This window comes from Pelobates fuscus, chromosome 5 (genome assembly GCF_036172605.1).
Source record: "Pelobates fuscus isolate aPelFus1 chromosome 5, aPelFus1.pri, whole genome shotgun sequence".
In the NCBI taxonomy this organism is placed as follows: domain Eukaryota; kingdom Metazoa; phylum Chordata; class Amphibia; order Anura; family Pelobatidae; genus Pelobates; species Pelobates fuscus.
In genome coordinates this window covers 28,343,909-28,363,653 of record NC_086321.1, presented here as the reverse complement: position 1 = coordinate 28,363,653, position 19,745 = coordinate 28,343,909, and the positions used below count along the sequence as shown (strand labels likewise).

At 41.0% G+C, this 19,745-nt stretch overlaps 2 protein-coding genes across 4 annotated transcripts in view; one reads left to right on the top strand and one right to left on the bottom strand.

Annotated features, from left to right (window-relative positions):
• SKIC3 (SKI3 subunit of superkiller complex) overlaps positions 1-18,833 on the bottom strand; it is a 105,675-nt gene extending 86,842 nt beyond the window's left edge. The window contains exons 1-6 of one of the 3 annotated variants that reach the window (XM_063453685.1): positions 18,771-18,833; positions 15,279-15,376; positions 6,213-6,356; positions 4,881-4,972; positions 1,595-1,670; positions 1,044-1,184 (exon numbers count right to left, since the gene is read on the bottom strand). In XM_063453685.1, coding sequence (XP_063309755.1) covers positions 1,044-1,184; positions 1,595-1,670; positions 4,881-4,972; positions 6,213-6,356; positions 15,279-15,368 — 543 coding nt within the window. In that variant the 5' untranslated portion in view covers positions 15,369-15,376; positions 18,771-18,833. Of the gene's footprint in view, positions 1-1,043; positions 1,185-1,594; positions 1,671-4,880; positions 4,973-6,212; positions 6,357-15,278; positions 15,377-18,766 lie in introns of all 3 variants that reach the window. The other 2 variants (XM_063453686.1, XM_063453687.1) reach the window with 2 other exon arrangements.
• LOC134612335 (CCHC-type zinc finger nucleic acid binding protein-like) lies at positions 8,113-8,656 on the top strand. Its single transcript, XM_063456673.1, has one exon. The coding sequence runs from the start codon at positions 8,150-8,152 to the stop codon at positions 8,654-8,656; it is 507 nt and encodes a 168-aa protein (XP_063312743.1). The 5' UTR covers positions 8,113-8,149.
• Positions 18,834-19,745: the final 912 nt, after the last annotated feature.

Sequence of the window (19,745 nt, the reverse complement as noted above, 5' to 3'; positions counted from 1 at the left end):
GATTTCTCTCGTTTTCAAGTATGTCCTGGGTCCACAAAACATTGCATTGTTACAATAGGGTACAATATTACAAAAAATACAACATACAAACTATATATATTTACATATACACACATACAATTTAACTTATAACAGGTAATAAATATATTCAACCATGACCGGTGCATTCTGTATTTAGGGTGAGGGGCTAGGAAAATTCTATGACATGTTGACAGTCTTCACAAGTCAGTCTGTCATGAATGGGTTAATTTCCCTCGCTTCTTGTCGAAGAACTAAATACAACAGGTGCACAAAATTGAAAAGGAACAAAACTTAGCGAATGTTAGGAACTTATGGTTCCCTGATGAGGGTAGCAGAGGCCATGAAGCAGAGCCCGCAGACGCCAGGTAACAGGCCAAACTGTGACGGATCGACTTCTTACTTCTGGCACCATAACCACTACAGTGATCTGCAGACGTTATGCTGCTTCAAGTCTTCTTTAAATACTTATCTCCAGCACTCTAGATCACCATTATCCGGTGTATGGGTGTACACTGCTTGGGGACACGCCAACACGCTGGCGTCATTGCCAGAAGCCTTTAAGTTAACACAAGACAGTCTTGTTGGAGGAACATCACAGTAAGTAGAGCACTTGCCCTTTAGTTACTCTGACAGTGAGCAAGAGAACAGCGTGTGCAATGACTATAACGGGAGGGAGAAAGAGCTTATTTATATGTGGTGTAAGTCCTCCACCCTTCATAGTCATAGCACATGCTGTTCTCTTGCTCAGTGTCAGAGTAGGACCTTTTTTATTTATTTTTGAAATGCTGGCTTTCAGATTTATTGATAATCCCAACTACCATTAGACCTTTTGGCTTTGTTTTCCTGTTTTTGGGATTGTATTTCTGGTTACGAGAGTTTTTACACCTTTGCTGCAGCTATTGTACTATTTAGTTCATTATTGTACCATCTCCTAGATCACACATAACTTTGCGTTTCTGGGAATGTCGAATGCCTGCACTGGTGCCGAAGTGTTCGTCACAGATTATGGAAATTCGATTTACCAGCTGTTGTGTCTCACTATCGTGGTTCTCTACACCATCCCCTAATAACTGAGTCATCTTCTTCCACAGCTCATGGAGTTCATTGGCCTTCACATCTTCATCTTGTTTCATCTTGATGAGTTCATACCATGTTCGTGCAACCTGTCACCAAAAAGACATTCACAAGTCACTTCCATATTACACAATAGCAAAGTAGCATACAGGGGGAAATGTATCCAAACATTATCATCAGAAAAGTGGGGCTCAGTTGTTAAAGATAAGTATTTGCCACAAGAACGAGCTTGCTGATTCCACTGCTTTCTGCGGTGATTAGCCCAGTTTCAGTATGTGAAACCACTTTTTAGATCAAAACACTTTGATAATTAGTATTATGTTCACTGTATTCAGTTAATTTCTAAGCAATTAATTGACAAGATAGCACACTGGTAAAGTAGGTGATACAATTCCCTCTGCAAAAATAAACCTATTTACAGCACTGTTAGCATCATACATTATTTCTGTAACATCACAGAGCCAACAGATAGTTAATGTTAATGCATATATGTTCATACCTGTAAGTAATCCTTGTTTTGGTGATAGAGATCCACAAGCTTCCTGCAAACTTCATACCACTTCTGTTTGTCAGTACTAGAATGGAATAGATCAAAAGGCAGTCAGTTTGAGAAACAGACATACAACAAAGCTAGCTATTCACAGATCACTTAACTATGGAGAGCAAGAAAATGTATAGATGCAGAATTATCTGTTTTTACTTAGCTCGACCACAACCAAGAAGCTCTGTAGTAGCAAACTACAGTCCACATTTCCTACTTTCTTTTTTTTTTTTTATTGGTATACCGACAAACCCTAGAACATTGGCAAGCCCATCATTCACTATAATAGTAACCAGTATGGCATCTCTTGGGAGGTGCCCAAGGTATATGATTTAGAGGTTGGATAGAACAATATATAAATGAAATAAAATGGAATTAAGGGGAACTAATTTTTATACAACGGAGTCTCATTAATATTTACATAACTTTTACAAATATTCAGCAGTGAATATGAAGGAATTCCAAGCAGTGAATATAAAGGTATTTCTTTGCTAGAAACGACTGGTATGCTACTGTATATACTGCGGAAGAACACAACGGTAACGTGGCAGGGGAGGCAAAAAGCAGCCTTTAAAACTCGGCTACTTGCCTGAATCCAGCGTCAATGTCCCTCGGCGCTTGGTCAGGCTCCGGCCAGGCTCCTCCCCCGCCGACGTCAGCCGGAAGGGGAGACCAAATAAGCATGCGCGGCTATGGCCGCATGCGCACATTAGACCTCCCCATAGGAAAGCATTATTCAATGCTTTCCAAGGGGGGAAATAATCTGACGCTGGAGGTCCGTGAGGACGTCCAGCGTCAGATAACCAACCAAAGGTTTGGATTCCAGAAGCCCTCTAAGGCAGACTGAACATTGCAGCACTAAGTGCATAATGGTCACAGCACCCAGACCACTTCAATTATCTGAAGTGGTCTGAGTGCCTACAGTGTCCCTTTAACAACATCTGTGGATCTACCTTTTGGCCACCCATAGTGAAGAACATATCAGGTTCAAAGTTTTACATGTGGAAACATCCCATTTGTGGGACATTTCATATATATAACTGCTTTTTTATACATACGGCCCACAATATAGAATGTACTTAGAGATTTCTAAATGCTATGCAAAGTAACAACTCTTTGTGCAAGAGCCCTGGTGTATCTACTAACCTTTTTAATCTGCATCTACTTTAACACAAACTAAAGAGAGTGAACAAGTGACGGGCCGAGCATGACATTACAAACATTGAAACACACCAGACTTCCTGCAGACCTTCAAGTTTTCCTTGCATTGAATATGTGTTGATTTTGTTTGTGTATATGTATAGTGTATACAATACTAAATATCCCAGGTATATATGGGTTCAAGTTTTGATTGCTTGAGAAACCTGTTATTAAAATTAATATTTAAAAAAATACATTTGGTTATTGTGTGCAGTAAGTTTGTGTAAGAGACAAAAGAATGATTAATTTCCGGTCGATTACTATCACGTACTCCGCTTGCATTACCATATAGCAACCTGGGGGTTTTCTAGCGATTATTGATGATAGATAGCCACCTGAGTCGAGCGGTAATCTACAATACCGATCAGGGTACTCCATACATTTGAATGGGAACCTTTATACCAATCAGGGTATTTGTCACATTACTATCATAATGTTCAGGACATGCTGACCATCACCACACTACAATTAGAGTTATATCCTCTTCCTTCCTCCTCTCTCGTTGCTTTACTATACCTGGTACCCATGAAGGCACCATTCCATCTCCATTTCAGTCCTATTTCCAGCTCTTTTATGCGGATGCTATCTACTTCACTTATGGGCTACGGTAAATTTATTGTGTAGCTTCTTGTATTGTATTTAGTTTGGCACGTACACACTGTTCACGTGGACATTTCAGGATTTGGTGTACAGTACGAGTGGGATTGTATATATAGTTTGACGACCGTTTCATTTTCATGGAAGAAATTATGACGATTAGGATTAGCTAGATTCTATATCAGCATTGAGAATACGTGTCCTGAGGGAGCCTGGCTCTAATCTGACGTCTTTAGTCGGATTACTGTATTCCCCTTTCTCTTTATAATACCGTTGCCAACTACTACCTGTCTCTTCTATGTAGCATATTATTGGTTATTGCTCTCAGTAAAGAGACTTACTTCTTGATACTTTGTGGCATCGGTATTGTTGCTGCCACTGAGGCACTCTTTATGCAGGATTGCTCTATACCGTTGCCAATCATTACTTGCTTCTTTCTTATGTAGCAATCACTGTTTATTGCTCATAGGTAGTTACTCACTTTTAGACACTTTGTGGCATTGGCAAGGAGTACGCATATACAACTCTTTAGGTGGATTGTACTGCCACTGAGGCGCTCTGTAGGCAGCAGCATCCTATCCCTAGTTTAGGTTCGATATATCTTTTTTACTTAAAGGACCACTCTAGGCACCCAGACCACTTCAGCTAAATGAAGTGGTCTGGGTGCCAGGTCCTTCTAGGGTTAACCCATTTTTTCATAAACATAGCAGTTTCAGAGAAACTGCTATGTTTGTGAATGGGTTAAGCCTTCCCCTATTTCCTCTAGTGGCTGTCTCACTGACAGCCGCTAGAGGCGCTTGCGTGATTCTCACTGTGAAAATCACAGTGAGAGCACGCAAGCGTCCATAGGAAAGCATTATGAATGCTTTCCTATGTGACAGGCTGAATGCGCGCGCAGCTCTTGCCGCGCGTGCGCATTCAGCCGACGGGGAGGAGAAGAGGAGGATCGGAGGAGGAGAGCTCTCCGCCCACCGCTGGAAAAAGGTAAGTTTTTACCCCTTTCCCCTTTCCAGAGCCGGGCGGGAGTGGGACCCTGAGGGTGGGGGCACCCTCAGGGCACTCTAGTGCCAGGAAAACGAGTATGTTTTGCTGGCACTAGAGTGGTCCTTTAAGTGTGTCTTATCTCACTTCCCCCTACCTTTATATATGGGTTAAGTTTTCTTTTTCTTGTTCTGTTTATTTAATAAAGGATACTATTTTAACAGTTTTTTCCTTAATATTGTGTATATTGTTATATACCTTATAGGGCAGATCTTTTTCTTCTTTTGTCTCTTATTCATACCATTAGGGTTACCCCCTGTTCTGTCCTCCTAGATTGGTTTGGCCATCTTTCTTTATTTATCCAGTAAGTATGTGTATTTTATTATTATAGTGTACATTAGTATTAAATGTTTTGCTATGTTTGCTTATGATGGGGACTGCTGAGATTAAATATTTACTAGCTTACCTTTTGTAAAGTTCCAGAAGCTTTTGATATACATTTGGCAAGTCTTGTGTAAAATCATTTTGATTCACCTTCTCGTATAAGTTTCCCAATCCCTGCATAATAAATGTTTAAAAGAAAAAAAAAAAAAAATAGATTTAAAAATCTGATGAACATGAGCTGTACAAGTTCTACATTAGCTAATCCACAGAAACCATCTAGCTGCCAATACGTATGAGAGCTGGACAGAGAATAAATGTACTTTGTCTGGTGAGGTAGAAGAAATGACAGCAAGATCAGGTTTGCAAATGTTGCATTTGATAAAACGATGCAAAATAAATAAATGAAAAATCCCAGAAAGGCATAAACCGTAGCCGCTCGTGAACATTTTGGGCCGGGCTGTAGGTATCCCAATGCTTCTCTGAGACTGCTCAAGTGGAAGGTTAGATATGCATGCTTCTCTTTGAGATATATAAACTTTTGAAGTGCACATTAGCTTAAAGCATAAAAAAGATAATCTAAAACACAAAGTTTCCTTTTGAAACTTGTGCATCTGACATACTCAGAATTGTATGACCAAGGTATAGAAATCTTCTTAACGCAAAACATTATACGGTGTAGTACTTCATTACATTAACCTGGATTAAAACTAAAAAAAAAAAAAACATACAGCAGTATTGGTGTGTGGAAATTCTAATGGTTACAGAGGGCTACAATATACCAATTCAATGGCATGATTTGGATAATTGGTCCTTAGCCACAGACCATAGAAGTATAGCACTGCAGTCAAACTTAGTTACATCTGGCACTAACAAACTGATGGGAGATATGGATGAGTCTCTTTCTCTATTATCTGTGCATGGAGCATTGGTTGTTCTGGTGTTTAGAGCACAGTAACGTCTGGTTTCTTTATTGGTGAATTTTTTTTACTTTTGCAAAAACCCAGCTAGGTTACGTGTCTGCTTGCATGGTGGGTTGGGTGGTGCCTGATGAGAGAGTGAGAAGGGAAGTCCACCTAAAGCTCTCCACCTTGCACCATCATCCCTCTTCTCCTGGCACATGAAGAAACCAGAAGCCACTTCAGTTTTTTATTATCATCCATGTGCAGCAGCACAGGGCTCTACAAAGATCTTCCACATACACAATCAGATGCCATCGGTCACGGGTAATGGCAGACGGGAAAAGGCAAGATACAGCAGGCAGAAGCTGAATGAATCTACGCCATTTGTCACATTTTGACAAAAAGCATTTCAAATAGAAGACATATGTTTTCACATGATGTCATTGGATTACATGAAATTCCAATGTAAATCTCAGAAGTGACAGTAACACTTTACCAGCTGATCTGACACTTACCTGCCATGCCAGCACCTGTTCCGGTTCGAGCTCCGTGGCCTTTCTATAAGCAGCCTGAGCTTGATCTCGCTGCTCCAACTCTGCTGCTGCCAACCCGATGAACACCCAGGCATTGTAGTTATTTTTTTCCAGCTTTAGCACGGCCTTTAGAAACCAAAACATACAATTATTAATGTTTAATGGTTAGTGCCGCTGCTAGGATTGAACTGTCCATTGTAGTTAATTTTACAGTTTTAGCATAGCCTTTAAATAATCAGTGATTTACATAATTCTATAACTAGGATGTGCCTGTAGATACCAGCCCTTTCTCCACTTTCAAAACATAACGCAGTGATAACAGTAAGTTACATTCTATCACAGGAAAGGGAACCTTGAGAATTTTACTGCTTTGCGTTCATTACTAAACCAACTCTAAACTATGATCCTGTACAGCAATCACTGATCACAAAGCACATTTTTTAAAACAGAAACTACACGCCACGGCAAACGTTGTAAATAAAGAGAAAACAGGTTTCATTATTCCTCTTCTCCATATGCTTTCTCTATGGTGAAAGCCAATGCTTTAATAATTATGGTGCTTAGCAAAACGCATTGTAAAGATAAAGAATCAATACGAACAGCCAAGAAACATCGCAATGCACCTCCTGCTAGGATTATCAACAGCCCATATCGCCCTTGCCAGCCTTCCTAAGTTTACAAATTGATTTTTCACTAAAACCATATTTGTTTTGCAAATGATTAGAACAAATAACGTCTTTTAGAGATCTGTTGGAAGCCAAAAGCAGGAGTCAGATGATTTAGCTTCTATTTATGTTTTTTACCAAATGTGTTTTTTACAATATAAAGGGAGCAGAAAGTAGGAGGAAGTGACTGTATACCACCCACCAATCCTCTACACACTCACATTCTGGCTCAAGAACCGGTTACATTATGAGTAAGATTTAAAATCACATGGGTTTGAGTGAACCACAAGCTTTGACTTGGCTAATCCACAAAAAAATACCAACCTCCAGATATTTTTAGAAAGTTTTCCCTTCCTGGAACAGCTTTTGTCTGGAGCAGTTATAAAGTACATCTCATGGTTGGAAGGAATGTCAAAGCATCGCACTAAGAAGGAAGAATCTAGCTGCCATTAGTGTCCAAGTATGTTCTACGACAGGGGTAGGCAACCTTCAGCACTCTAGATGTTGTAGACTACATCCCCCATGATGCTTTGCTAGCATTAGGTCTGTAAGAGCATTATGGGAAATGTAGTCCACTACGTCTGGAGGGCCAATCGTTGCTTACTCCTGCCCTAGGACTTTCCAGGGCTCAAACCTGTCACATATGTTTTGATTTGATTTTTGACACAGGTTTACTTAGTATTGTATGGGTTAAATTGTGTACGTTCACAATATTTATTTATTTTTTTGTTTTTTAATTACGTATAGAGGTTTAGTGTATTCCTTGGAAAGCACATGTATCTGTGTTTTTTGAGCCTCATTTTTAACACACTTTATTTTGACAAAAATCCCGATAGGCAGACACCCATGATAGCAACACATTTTGTACTGGCCTTTTTATATAAATCAAGTTGCAATTAAGCTTTGAAGAAAGCCCATGCAAAACAAATGTGCAAAATCTGGTACTTTAAAAAAAATAAATGCAGCCAATTAATCACGCCAATTCCACCTATTATGTTGAAAGGACCACAGACAATAAGAATAAATGAACACATGAAAAACATTCAAAATAAAGTTTGAAATCATCCAGTTTCTGCCCATTTAATGAGTTCCACAAGGGTGACTGAGTATACAGATAGTTAGAAATCCTTGGAGAGGGGAAACTATTTAAGGATACTTAAATTAACTTAAGAGGATATAGTGGATTTTTGGTGCCGTGTGCAAACCGCGTGTGGCGCAGGCAGAGATACCAATCAGAGGAAAACCAATTTGAAAATGAGCAGCAACGAGTGCTTCAAGTGTGGTCGCTCTGGTCACTGGGCTCGGGAGTGCCCAACTGGAGGGGGTAGTGGACGTGGTGGAAGAGGCAGAGGAAGAGGTGGCTTTAATTCATCCAGGGCAGGTTTCCAGTTCATTTCTTCATCTCTGCCGGATATCTGTTATCGATGTGGAGAATCTGGCCATCTTGCCAAGGACTGTGATCTTCAGGAGGACGCATGCTATAACTGTGGCCGTGGTGGGCAAATTGCAAAGGATTGCAAGGAGCCAAGGGAGGAGAGAGAGCAATGCTGCTACAACTGCATCCTTGCTCGGGACTGTGATCATGCTGATGAGCAGAAGTGTTATTCCTGTGGAGAGTTTGGTCACATTCAGAAAGATTGCACCAAAGTGAAATGCTACAGGTGTGGTGAAACTGGCCACGTAGCCATCAATTGCAGCAAGACCAGTGAAGTCAACTGTTACCGCTGTGGGGAGTCAGGGAATGCATGCTCCTTTTTCTGATTGATGGTTGTATTATTTTCTCTGAATCCTCTTCACTGGCCAAAGGTTGGCAGATAGAGCTAGTCCCAGGCCAGTGAGCTTTACTTGACGTGTAAAAGGAGGAAAGGGGTGGAAAAAAACGACTTTCTGCATTTAACTGCAAAAAGTTTCTGTTTAGTTTGGTAGAGGTGTTGTGTATAATGCTTTGTTAAAGATCCCCCTTTCCATGCCGCTGGTGAATTGGGATTTAATGAATGGGAAGAGTTGAGTCAGACAGTAATACTTTACAGGTATTTCGACAGTGCCTGTGCTAGTGGGAAAGGGCTACTGATGTGTCTGAAAAATCCCGCCATTCAAGTTTGATGGTCTCAATGTCCGACCTCAGCTGTTACCTCTGTATCAGGCCCCTGTCTTCAGCGTGGGTGGAAACACGTCACAGTCAGCTAGTGGCCGTGTCTAAAACAGGCAGATTAAACCATATGCAGCAATTCGGCCACTGAGTTAGCATTGGAGATACAGGTGAAAGCAAGGTTTATTTTTATTTTATTCTTTTGGTTTTTGTTTTCATGGGAATGAGAGAAACCCATGATGTGTATCAGTTAATTTAGCAAATGAGAAGTCTAAGCTATTCAGGAATGTCAGAGAAATGTTTTCAATAAAATCGAGATGTTATTTTTGTATACGATATCAATTTAGACAACCGTTTGAGTTTCATTTGCTTGTAATCAGTTTTTAAAGTCAGATGGTTAAAGAAACTGAAGTCCTAGAACATAGAAATGTAATTTTAAACTATCAATAAAGCTGGAGGAGAAAAAAAAAAAGGATATAGTGTTACAATCACCCTCTAACCACCCCTTTCCCCCCTAAATATAGTACAATCTCACTAGTATTCCAGTCTGCGGGTGTGGTTCTGCCCCGGATCTGCCTCCTTGGCTGACATCATCAGAAGTGACTCTCTGAGCCAATCACAATGCTTTTCCATAGGATTGGTTGAGACTGTCAAGGAGGAAGATCAGGGGCAGAGTCCACACAAGCCAAACACAGCCCTGGCCAATTAGCATCTCCTCATAGAGAGGCATTTAAATCAGGGCCGGCACGTCCATAAGGTGGTACAGCCGAGAGCTAGATTAGAGTGACTGGCAGGAAGAAAACACACAGCGCTTCCTCCTGCCAGTCACTCAGTGTAGTGTGGTTGAGTGGAGCAGAGCGGACCGCGGTACAGGAGCTTCTGATTCCTGTACCCAGCCGGACTGACAGGAAGTCCGACCAGGTACAGGAAACTGAAGCTCCTGTACCATGGTGCGCTCCGCTCGGCCACGCCACAAGAGAGGTGTTGAGGCATTCCAGGGAGGGAGGGGAGCGGACCACTAAGGGTGAAAAGAGAGGAGCAGTAAGGGATGAGGGAAAGGGAAAAGGAACACTAAGGGACTGGGGAGGAGACCCCTAAAATAGAGAGGAACACTAAGAGGGATGTGGGGGAGAAACACTAAGGGACAGAGAAGGGAAAGGAAAAGAAACTAAGGGTGGGGGGACCACTAAAAGAGAGGGAAGGGAGAGGAATACTAGGGAAGGGACTAACACGGAAGTGGAGAGGAACACTAAGAGACAGGGAGGGGACCACTAAGAGGGACATGGAAGGGAAGGGTGAGGAACGCTAAGGGACATGGAGATAAGAGTGGCACATGGGGGGCCTGAGTGGGGAGAAAGACACACAGATGGGCCTGGAAGTGAGAAAGATGTACAGAGGGGCTGGGGATGAAAGAGACACACAAAAGGGCCTGGGGTAGAAATACAAAGAGGTTGAGGGTTAACGAGACACAGAGGGGCTGGAGGGGGGTTGTAAGAGATACACAAGGGAGGTGTAAGACACACAATGGGAAAAAATAGGGGATAAGATACACTAAAGGAACATTTTAAAAAGGGGGATAAGAAACAAAATGTGGGTTAAGAGGCACTCAGGTGAAGATTTTTTTTATTTTTTATTTGGGAGGGTTAGGAGGGGGGAGGGGTGGCGCAAAAATCATATTCACCTGTGTACCCAAAAATCCTTGCACCAGCCCTGAATTTAGTCTATGCATTTCTATGAAGAAAGTTTAGTGTCTCCACACAGAGAATGGAGACAATAAATGTCAGTCACACTGTGCAGCACTGCACCAGGAAGCAGCTCTAGCAGCCATCTGAGGAGTGGCCAGTGGAATTATCACTAGGCTGTTATGTAAACACTGCATTTTCTCTGGAAAGACAGTGTATGCTGCAAAAAGCCTGAAGGGAATGACTATACTCATCAGAGCAAATACAATAAGTTGTTTTGGTGACTATAATGTCTCTTTAATAAAACAGAAATTAAATGGATCTTTGATATCGAAACCCTCTCTCCAAATGGCTTAAATGTAGACTTTGATTTAATATAACTATATTTAATATAGGTTTCTCACATTACTGTTTTATTCTATTTTATGAGTGATTAGTTTTTAAATGTATAAGTGTGTGCAGTTTCTTATACTACTTCTTCTCTTACTTCGTACTTTATGTATTACTGCCCACACTTATTATGGAGAATGGACATGTAACGGAATGAACTCTCTTAAGACACTTTTATTCCCTGTTGTTTGGCTATCCGTACACCCGTTTGTTTACCGAACCCCATCTGTGTGGTCCCCTTGTTCGCATCGTTTAACAACCATCCGGCCCTGGCGGTTAACCACAAATTGCTCGTCAAGGAAAGTGTTTCCCCTGTGTGGCCGCAATTTGTATAACCAAACGCACGTGTGCAAACAAATGGCGGCCATTTTGTTTTCCGAACGCGGACAGCGGGGAACTATTATCGGCTACAAGACCTCAGACCCAAGCTATTCGGTGATGTAACTTTCATGGGGTCCTGAAGTATTAAAATGCATTTTTGGGGAGGGGGGGGGGGCCTGGCCGCTGAACTGAGTGGAAGCAGGCAGCAAGAGCTCCTGAGACAAACTGTGTTTTAAGCTACAATTTCCCCACCTAGACGCTGAAATTGGGATTTCAACGATACCACACAAGTGGATGCCCCACTCAGACTCGCTCAGCGGTACCATGAGGCCTACATTCACGTGCGGCGCGAGGGAGACGGACGCTCCCTCGTTGCCTTCTTACTCGACTGACCACACGAGCCACCGCACTCATCCACGACCACAGGCCACCCAAGCCTTGATGGCAAGATGGCGGCGAACGACTATGCTTACAGGCTGTTGCCCACCCGGCCTCTGTCCGAGCGACTGGACATCATATTCCAGCGCTTCTGGGAAAGGCTAGAGCAGCGGGCCTCACAACTACCTCCCAAACGCAGTGGCGCAGCGGGGAGGAGCAGGCACGAGGAGCAGCACGGTCCCGTTCCGGGCAAAGCGACACACCAAGCACCTATTACCCGCACCAAGAGCACGTCCAGGCCAAAGGTCGTGAGGGAACCCCCTCCGAGGTATCGACCACCACACCAGAGGGCCACATGCCGCTGGCGGAGGACGACCATCAGGCCCCTCCGTGACACCCACAAAGGGAGAGACCCGGCCTCATAGAGAACCCGAGTCTGTGGCCCAAGGATGCTGACCTTGAACGAGGCCTGGAGCCAGGAAGGGACCTACAAACACCGACGACTTCTGTCCGCGCACCAAAGCTACCAGGGACCAGCTCCCAAGACGCCCCGCAGAGGAATTGGATGACACAGGAGCTTGAGCTCTGAGCTCCCCACTACACGCATAGCGGACTGAGCGGCAGAGACAGAGTGCCCCTTAACACCTTACCGATAAGTTTGAACTCCCTGCAGATCCCTAATATGAAGCTGCTGCTCTGATTGAAACGGGACATGCAGACCTGGTCTCACTGTAGCAGCCATCGTGCATTTTTCCTGTTTTTCCTGTTTAGCCTCTGTCAACATAGTATGTGAAAATTTGGTCCTCCCAATTTGGGGTACTCAGCCATGCCCTCCCCCAAGTTGGTTAGTCTAACAATAGAGGGGGGTGTCAGGAAACATAATAGCCTGCTCGGCTGCCTTGTAAGCTCTCATACAGTCACTGCCGAGATAGGGGGCCTAACCGCAGCATTATGAGCACTACTCATGTATACCACACCAAGATACCCGATTACGCCTACACCTGAGGTAGCTCACCTGGGGACGGGGGGTCTGGAGACAGCGGCTGAACATATAAACAACTAGTCTTAATACCAGCTCGGCTTTTTCACTCTCATGTATGTATAACCTGAGATAACTTAATTTAGACGTCTGTCAGCTCTACGACATGCTTCTCAAAATGTTATCCCTTTATTAATTATTGTGTCATGCTTTTAACTTGTCTTTACGAAATTAGTACAAGCTATAACTTTAGAACCGAGCACCCTCCTGTTAAAATGGCTGACTCACCTAGGTGTCACTCACGCTTTAAAGCTACTGGACATCGCATGTGTTTAGCTATTTCTACTATTACTATACTAAACTTTGGACATCGCATGTGTTTAGCTATTTCTACGATTACTATACTAAACTTTGGACATTGCATGTGTTTAGCTATTTCTACTATTACTATACTAAACTTTGGACATTGCATGTGTTTAGCTATTTCTACGATTACTATACTAAACTTTGGACATCGCATGTGTTTAGCTATTTCTACGATTACTATACTAAACTTTGGACATTGCATGTGTTTAGCTATTTCTACTATTACTATACTAAACTTTGGACATCGCATGTGTTTAGCTATTTCTACGATTACTATACTAAACTTTGGACATTGCATGTGTTTAGCTATTTCTACTATTACTATACTAAACTTTGGACATTGCATGTGTTTAGCTATTTCTACGATTACTATACTAAACTTTGGACATCGCATGTGTTTAGCTATTTCTACTCTTACTATACTAAACTTGTTGACAATATGTTGGAATGCTTAGTTAATATAAAATGAGGCTGCTACTCTTAAGAGATGCTACTTAGTGTTACCATGCTCCCAACCTGTATGAATACCGTATATCCCCTTTTCTTTATTCTGTACCCGTTTTAACGCTTGCCTCAATAAAAAAAAAAATAGAAAAAAAAATAAATAATAAAATGCATTTTTGGGGTGTTTTAAATTATTGTAGATTTTTTTTGTACCTGAGAGATAATTAAGTTATAGATTATGCAAGGATCGCTCAGGCACAGAGGACCTTGGGAGGAAAAGGACAGTATTTTTGTATGAGAAACCCCATGTAGGGGTCTGTGCAAAAGCAGTGTGTGGCCAAAAAAATGTCAGCTGACTCCCAGAACTATGCGTCGTCTAGTTGCTGGGGGGAAAAGGTCTTGGATTATTTTACTGCTTATTTCAGCTACGAGGACTGACCAGCGGAGATATGCTTTAAAGATGGCCGACCGGACTTATTACATTGGCTGATTGGAATTGTGGGTATTTAAATTGGGTTGAAATGGTCTTCTGTAACTTTTGGGACATGATACAGTGCCGGCAAAATTATTCAAAAGATGGTCACGAGTGAGGTGGAATGCACACGCCGGGTAAAATTGACACTGGAACGCAAATGGCGTAACATGAAATGACGCACAGAGCCCTTGTGAGCATCTAGATGGCGGCCGCAAGGTTGTAGGACGAGCTGCTACGACAGGATTGAAGGATATTAATTGGAGAGGTGGAGGTTAACGTCAGAAATGGCGCAAAAAACTAGCTTAAAATATTGCGACCTGACAAAGGAAAATACATGCTCCCGAGGAAGACACCGGAGAGTGCTGAAACACATTGCACTTGCTGTTTTATGTGAAATTAGGATTATGGCATTCCAGTTACTTTAATGTAAGGTTGTTATTATTGTTTGGAATAAATGTTACCTACTTTTATCCTAACTGGTTCTGCTTTTCAAGTCCTTTACTATTGAGGATTAAGCTGCTACCAACCCTAACCCAGTTATAAAGACAGGGCTCAGAGAAATGTGAGTGCGATAATTATAAGATAAATTGGATATTACCATTTTATGATATAATTGTATTGCTCTATGAGAGTGTTTTGTCTGTTTTATCCCTGCAGTGACATCTACTACAATTTTACAATTATACATACCATAAACAAATAAAAAAGCACTCGCTGGATTTTTCCAAAACAAAGCAAAAAACGATCAACGTTTGGACCAACCGGTCTTTACCAAGATCAATAAATCATATATATATATATATATATATATATAGGAAACATGGGGGGATGGTTGAGTGCGCTGGATCTTGTGTATTTATTATATATATATATATATATATATATACACACACACACACACACACACACTTTTTGGTAACTCAATGCACACAGTTGTGATGTGGTGAAGGTTGTGGACAAGTTATACACTCTATTTTCATATATTTGAATGCGCTGTTCACTATTTTCTTTTTATCTCTGTGTTATCAAAGAAAGCCCAGTCGGTGTTCCTTGTTTACCTTTTTGAATATACAGCCTGGAAAGAACTCTGATGAAAGAAGAAACATGGGGACATCAAGTGCAAAGAGTTTGTAGGAACTCGTGTATATATACTGTATAAAACAAATTTATATCTACTCAAATGTTTTTTTATTGAACGGTTAACAGAATTTATAATAAAAATAATATACTGTAAAAATGCATATATCTACATGAATTACCTTGCATTGTTTGAGTGTCTCTTTGTAGTCTTTATTTCTTATAGCATCTCTGGCATTTTTCAAGGCAGATTTAACTTCTTTACTCGACATAATTGATTCTAAAAATAAAGCAAAATAGGTGTCAATAAATGAACATACAAATATCCATAAAGTTAGATTGTATTATTTCCATACTTTATAACATGATTATTGTTAAAGGGGTACTACAATCCTTTTGATGATCGTTTAACCTATTAATAAATAATGCCTTATTGGGCATTATTCTTTAGGTCCCCTCCCCTAAATGCAAAATAATGCTTAAGCCTAAGCAAGGATGTACCTGTAACCAGTGTTGGGAGCAGCTCCAGGTGTGGCTTCCACTACCAGTCTAACGTCACAGCAGGCGTTGTGAGGGCCAATCAAGCTTTGAAAATAGCCCAAAATAGAAGGTAATGGAGAGGCAGGGAAGGCTTTACATTAACAGAGGAGACAAATGCTTCTACTTGCATGCTTTGCCTGCAAGGGAGAAGCTAATTAGGTCTGTTGCAGGCATGTAGTGCACGCCAACGACAGATGTAATCTTTGCATAGAACTCACATTTGGCAGTCCAGAATAGAGTTCTGGGCTGCCAGAGTCACATGTAACAAGTCCCTGGCACACAAGTGCAAATATCCCTGTATGTTTGGCGCTTCAAAAAGAAACACAGCATATACAGACTCCTACCACCATAATAACTTCTAAAAGCATCAGTAGTCATGGTGGTTGGAGTAACGCTTTAAACAGACTTTTGTCTGTTTTTGAAGAAAAATAAATAAACTTTTTTTTCCTATTTTGATAAACATTCTTAAAGTGAAAGTGCTGTGGAAATACAGTTGTAATTATTCAACCACTATTGAAAATCAGGTTTATTGTCAGAATTTACAGACTTTCAGCTAATTGCAATAAACAAATCAAACCACAGCAATTGAAATAGCTCAACACAACGAATGCTTCAAGTGGTTTCCCCAAATTCAACTTTATGACTTCTGTAAAATGTTAATATCATATTGTAATTACTCTGTACCATCTTTATGTTCTATCTGTTTAGAAGAAAGACATTTTACAATATTAAACAAGAGGGATAGATTCTGGTAAGTAAATCTTACCTTTCACTGCACCCCATGGCCTCCACACACCAAACGGTGATGTCACCATTAGGGACCCCAGAAGGTGACAAAGCCACTTTAGTTGCTTAGTAGATGTACCCCCAAAGAAAATGTGCGTGTACTTTTTTCCCTGTATGTTTTCTTGGTTGTATATGAAAAACCACCAACAACATATGGAGATTGAAAATGTTCTCACTAGAACTCTCACACTAGTTCTTACCTGTCTCCGAAGACTACCTAAAAAAAACTTAAAAGCAGGATATAAGTTTGCCAGTTCTACACCAATGGCTCAAATGACGCTATCGCTATGACTTCATTCAATGTAACACAGAGATTCGTCTCTTTATGTGGGAATAAAGCAAAAGAGAATCTACTGCAAGTACAGTGTGTCGTCAGCTAGCTATAGGGGCAGAAGGAAATAGGCATTTCACCAATACAATCATCGGGAAGACCAATACACTGCAATGATATGAGTTGCTAATAAAAACAGCCAAAAAAGTAATTAATAAACACATTGCACGCTGACAATAGTTCCATGAAGGACACACACTGCGGTTATCATGGTTACAGTAGCCATCATAGAAGCAACAATGTGGGTCAAGAAAGATGAGTATATACAAAAGATACAGATATCCAGTAAAAAGACAGAAAACGTAGAAAGGAATTTGTGAGGCACTGGGAGGAAGACTGCTCAGGACCCTCTAGTTGCAATCTGAGTAACAGTCACTAGAGGTGTTACAAGGCAGCAATGTAAAAGGCAGTATTTACATTGAAATGCCTGTCGGGACAGACTATAGACACCAAAACAACTACATTAAGCTGTAGTGGTTCTGGTGACTATAGTGTCCCTCTTGTTGAAAATGAAACTGTCAGCTAAAAAAAAGAAGATACAAAACTGGCTCCTAGATTCCAAACAAGTTTGCCAAACCCGATTTAGACCTTAAATTTGAAATGCACTCTCTTCTCAATTTACTGAATAACCATGATTGTTCTGTATTCAAACTAGTTTTGAAAAAGCAATTTAAAAAACGTACGTAAAATGGAACGTGTTTCCCAGCAATCACTAATGTTCAGGGGAAATAGTTTTTTTTTTCCCCAGTATTAACATCTGGAACCAAAGATGCAGTTGAAAAGGACAAGCTAAACGTATCTTTTCTTGTAAATTGTAAAGCATCAACTCCCTCCACATAACAGTGACCATCTCCCAGTCAAGTCAATGCTTCTTAAAGAAACAGTGGGACACAGTGGACATTTGTGGCAATTACTATGATCTGCCATAAATGCATCCCATAGAGAAGTATTGAATCCAGTGCTTCTGTATGAGAAGCCTTCACTTTCAACTTTAAGCATACCTCCCAATCATCCCTATTTAAGAAAGACAGTCCCTTTATCCCTCTTTTCTGTTCTAATGTGCCTTTTTAGAAGCTTCGCAGTGATGTGTCTTTAAATTACTATAAATGTGTTTAGAAAATAAGTCTGTGTAAATAACATACATTATTGTTGTTCGAAACAACATTTTAGTTTCATCAATTGTTATTAATAAGCCACCTAAAATTTCTCAAAACAGTCCCGCCATGACCACATACCAACTCATACCACTAACATGAACGTGTCCCTATTTGTCCATTTAAAATGTCAGCAGCTATGCTTTACAGGACTAATATAGCGTTAGGAATACAAATGTGATTCCTATCGCTATACTGCCTTAGTGCCATCTAGGTTACCGGTAAGGTAACTTTTTCCAGGGCAGACAGTTTTGCCCTGGTAAATTTCCAACTATCCCTGGTTTATGTCACTGCCTCTGTCTTCCGAGGGCACAAATTTCAACCACTTAGGTTGATTTGATTTGACAAATAAAAAAAATTGCAGTTATAGCACCCTGGCACCATAACCAATTTAATCAGCTGAGTTAATTATGGTGCTTAGAGCCCCCCTTAAAAAAAAACAATTTAATTCTGTCATTTTTAACAGTAATACAATGTTAATCTATTTCTGCCACTGTTGTACTGTCCATGTGTGTTATTTATCCCTTAGAATGATCGATATATAAATGATACTGTGATAAATATCTAAATGAAAGTGATACTGTATTACATAAAATGTATAAAGGTGGCATTTACAAAACTAAGAACTAATTATCCCAGCATGTCAATGCCTTCCCTTCTGGAATTAACCCCTGATTTATGAAAGTCAAGCAGGAATAGCCAAGGGGGGGGGTCACCAGGTATTGAAGAACTACAACTCCCATGATGCTTGGCCAGCTGTTAGGATGGATGAGCACCATGGGAGTTGCAGTTCTCCAGCAGTGGTGCTGTTCCCTGTGACACTGAGTGCGGTAATGATAAGGGGCTGACAGTAAGAGACTCACACTCACTGGCTGGCAGCTCTGTCCACCTCTTCCCTGCAGACAAACCTCCAGGGCTCCCCAGGCAGCTATTGTGTCACGTGACACGCTGACGCGGCACACGGTACGGGGAGCCAGCGGGATCAGTATTAGTGGAAACGCAATGCGTTATTGTAGGTACCATGTGTCATTATAGAACGTTACTGTAACACCGAGCCAGCAACATGGGGATACAGTATGGTACAGCAGGCAGACCCTCACTAGCATTAATATCAAATATCTCACGTATTGTAAGACCTCTGTCACATAACTCCATAGATCTATTACCGAAAGACTCAATGAAGGGTGTTACCCTGCAGTATTATACTTTACACTTACATATATAAATGTGTATTTTACTTTTTTAATGCAAATTATTGGTATTTTCAGGTGGAAAAATGGAAAAGGTACAGTAAGGCAACACACAAACAATCTCACTGACACAAACACACAAGCTCACTGATACACAGGTACACATACACAGACAATCTCACTGATATAAACACACAAGCTCACTGATACACAGGTACACATACACAGACAATCTCACTGACACAAACACACAAGCTCACTGATACACATACATAGACAATCTCACTGACACAAGCTCACTAGCTCACTGACACACAGACAATCTCACTGACACAAACACACAAGCTCACTGATACACATACATAGACAATCTCACTGACACAAGCTCACTAGCTCACTGACACACAGACAATCTCACTGACACAAACACACAAGCTCACTGATACACATACATAGACAATCTCACTGACACAAGCTCACTAGCTCACTGATACACAGGTACACATACACAGACAATCTCACTGACACAAACACACAAGCTCACTGATACACATACATAGACAATCTCACTGACACAAGCTCACTAGCTCACTGATACACAGACAATCTCACTGACACAAACACACAAGCTCACTGATACACATACAT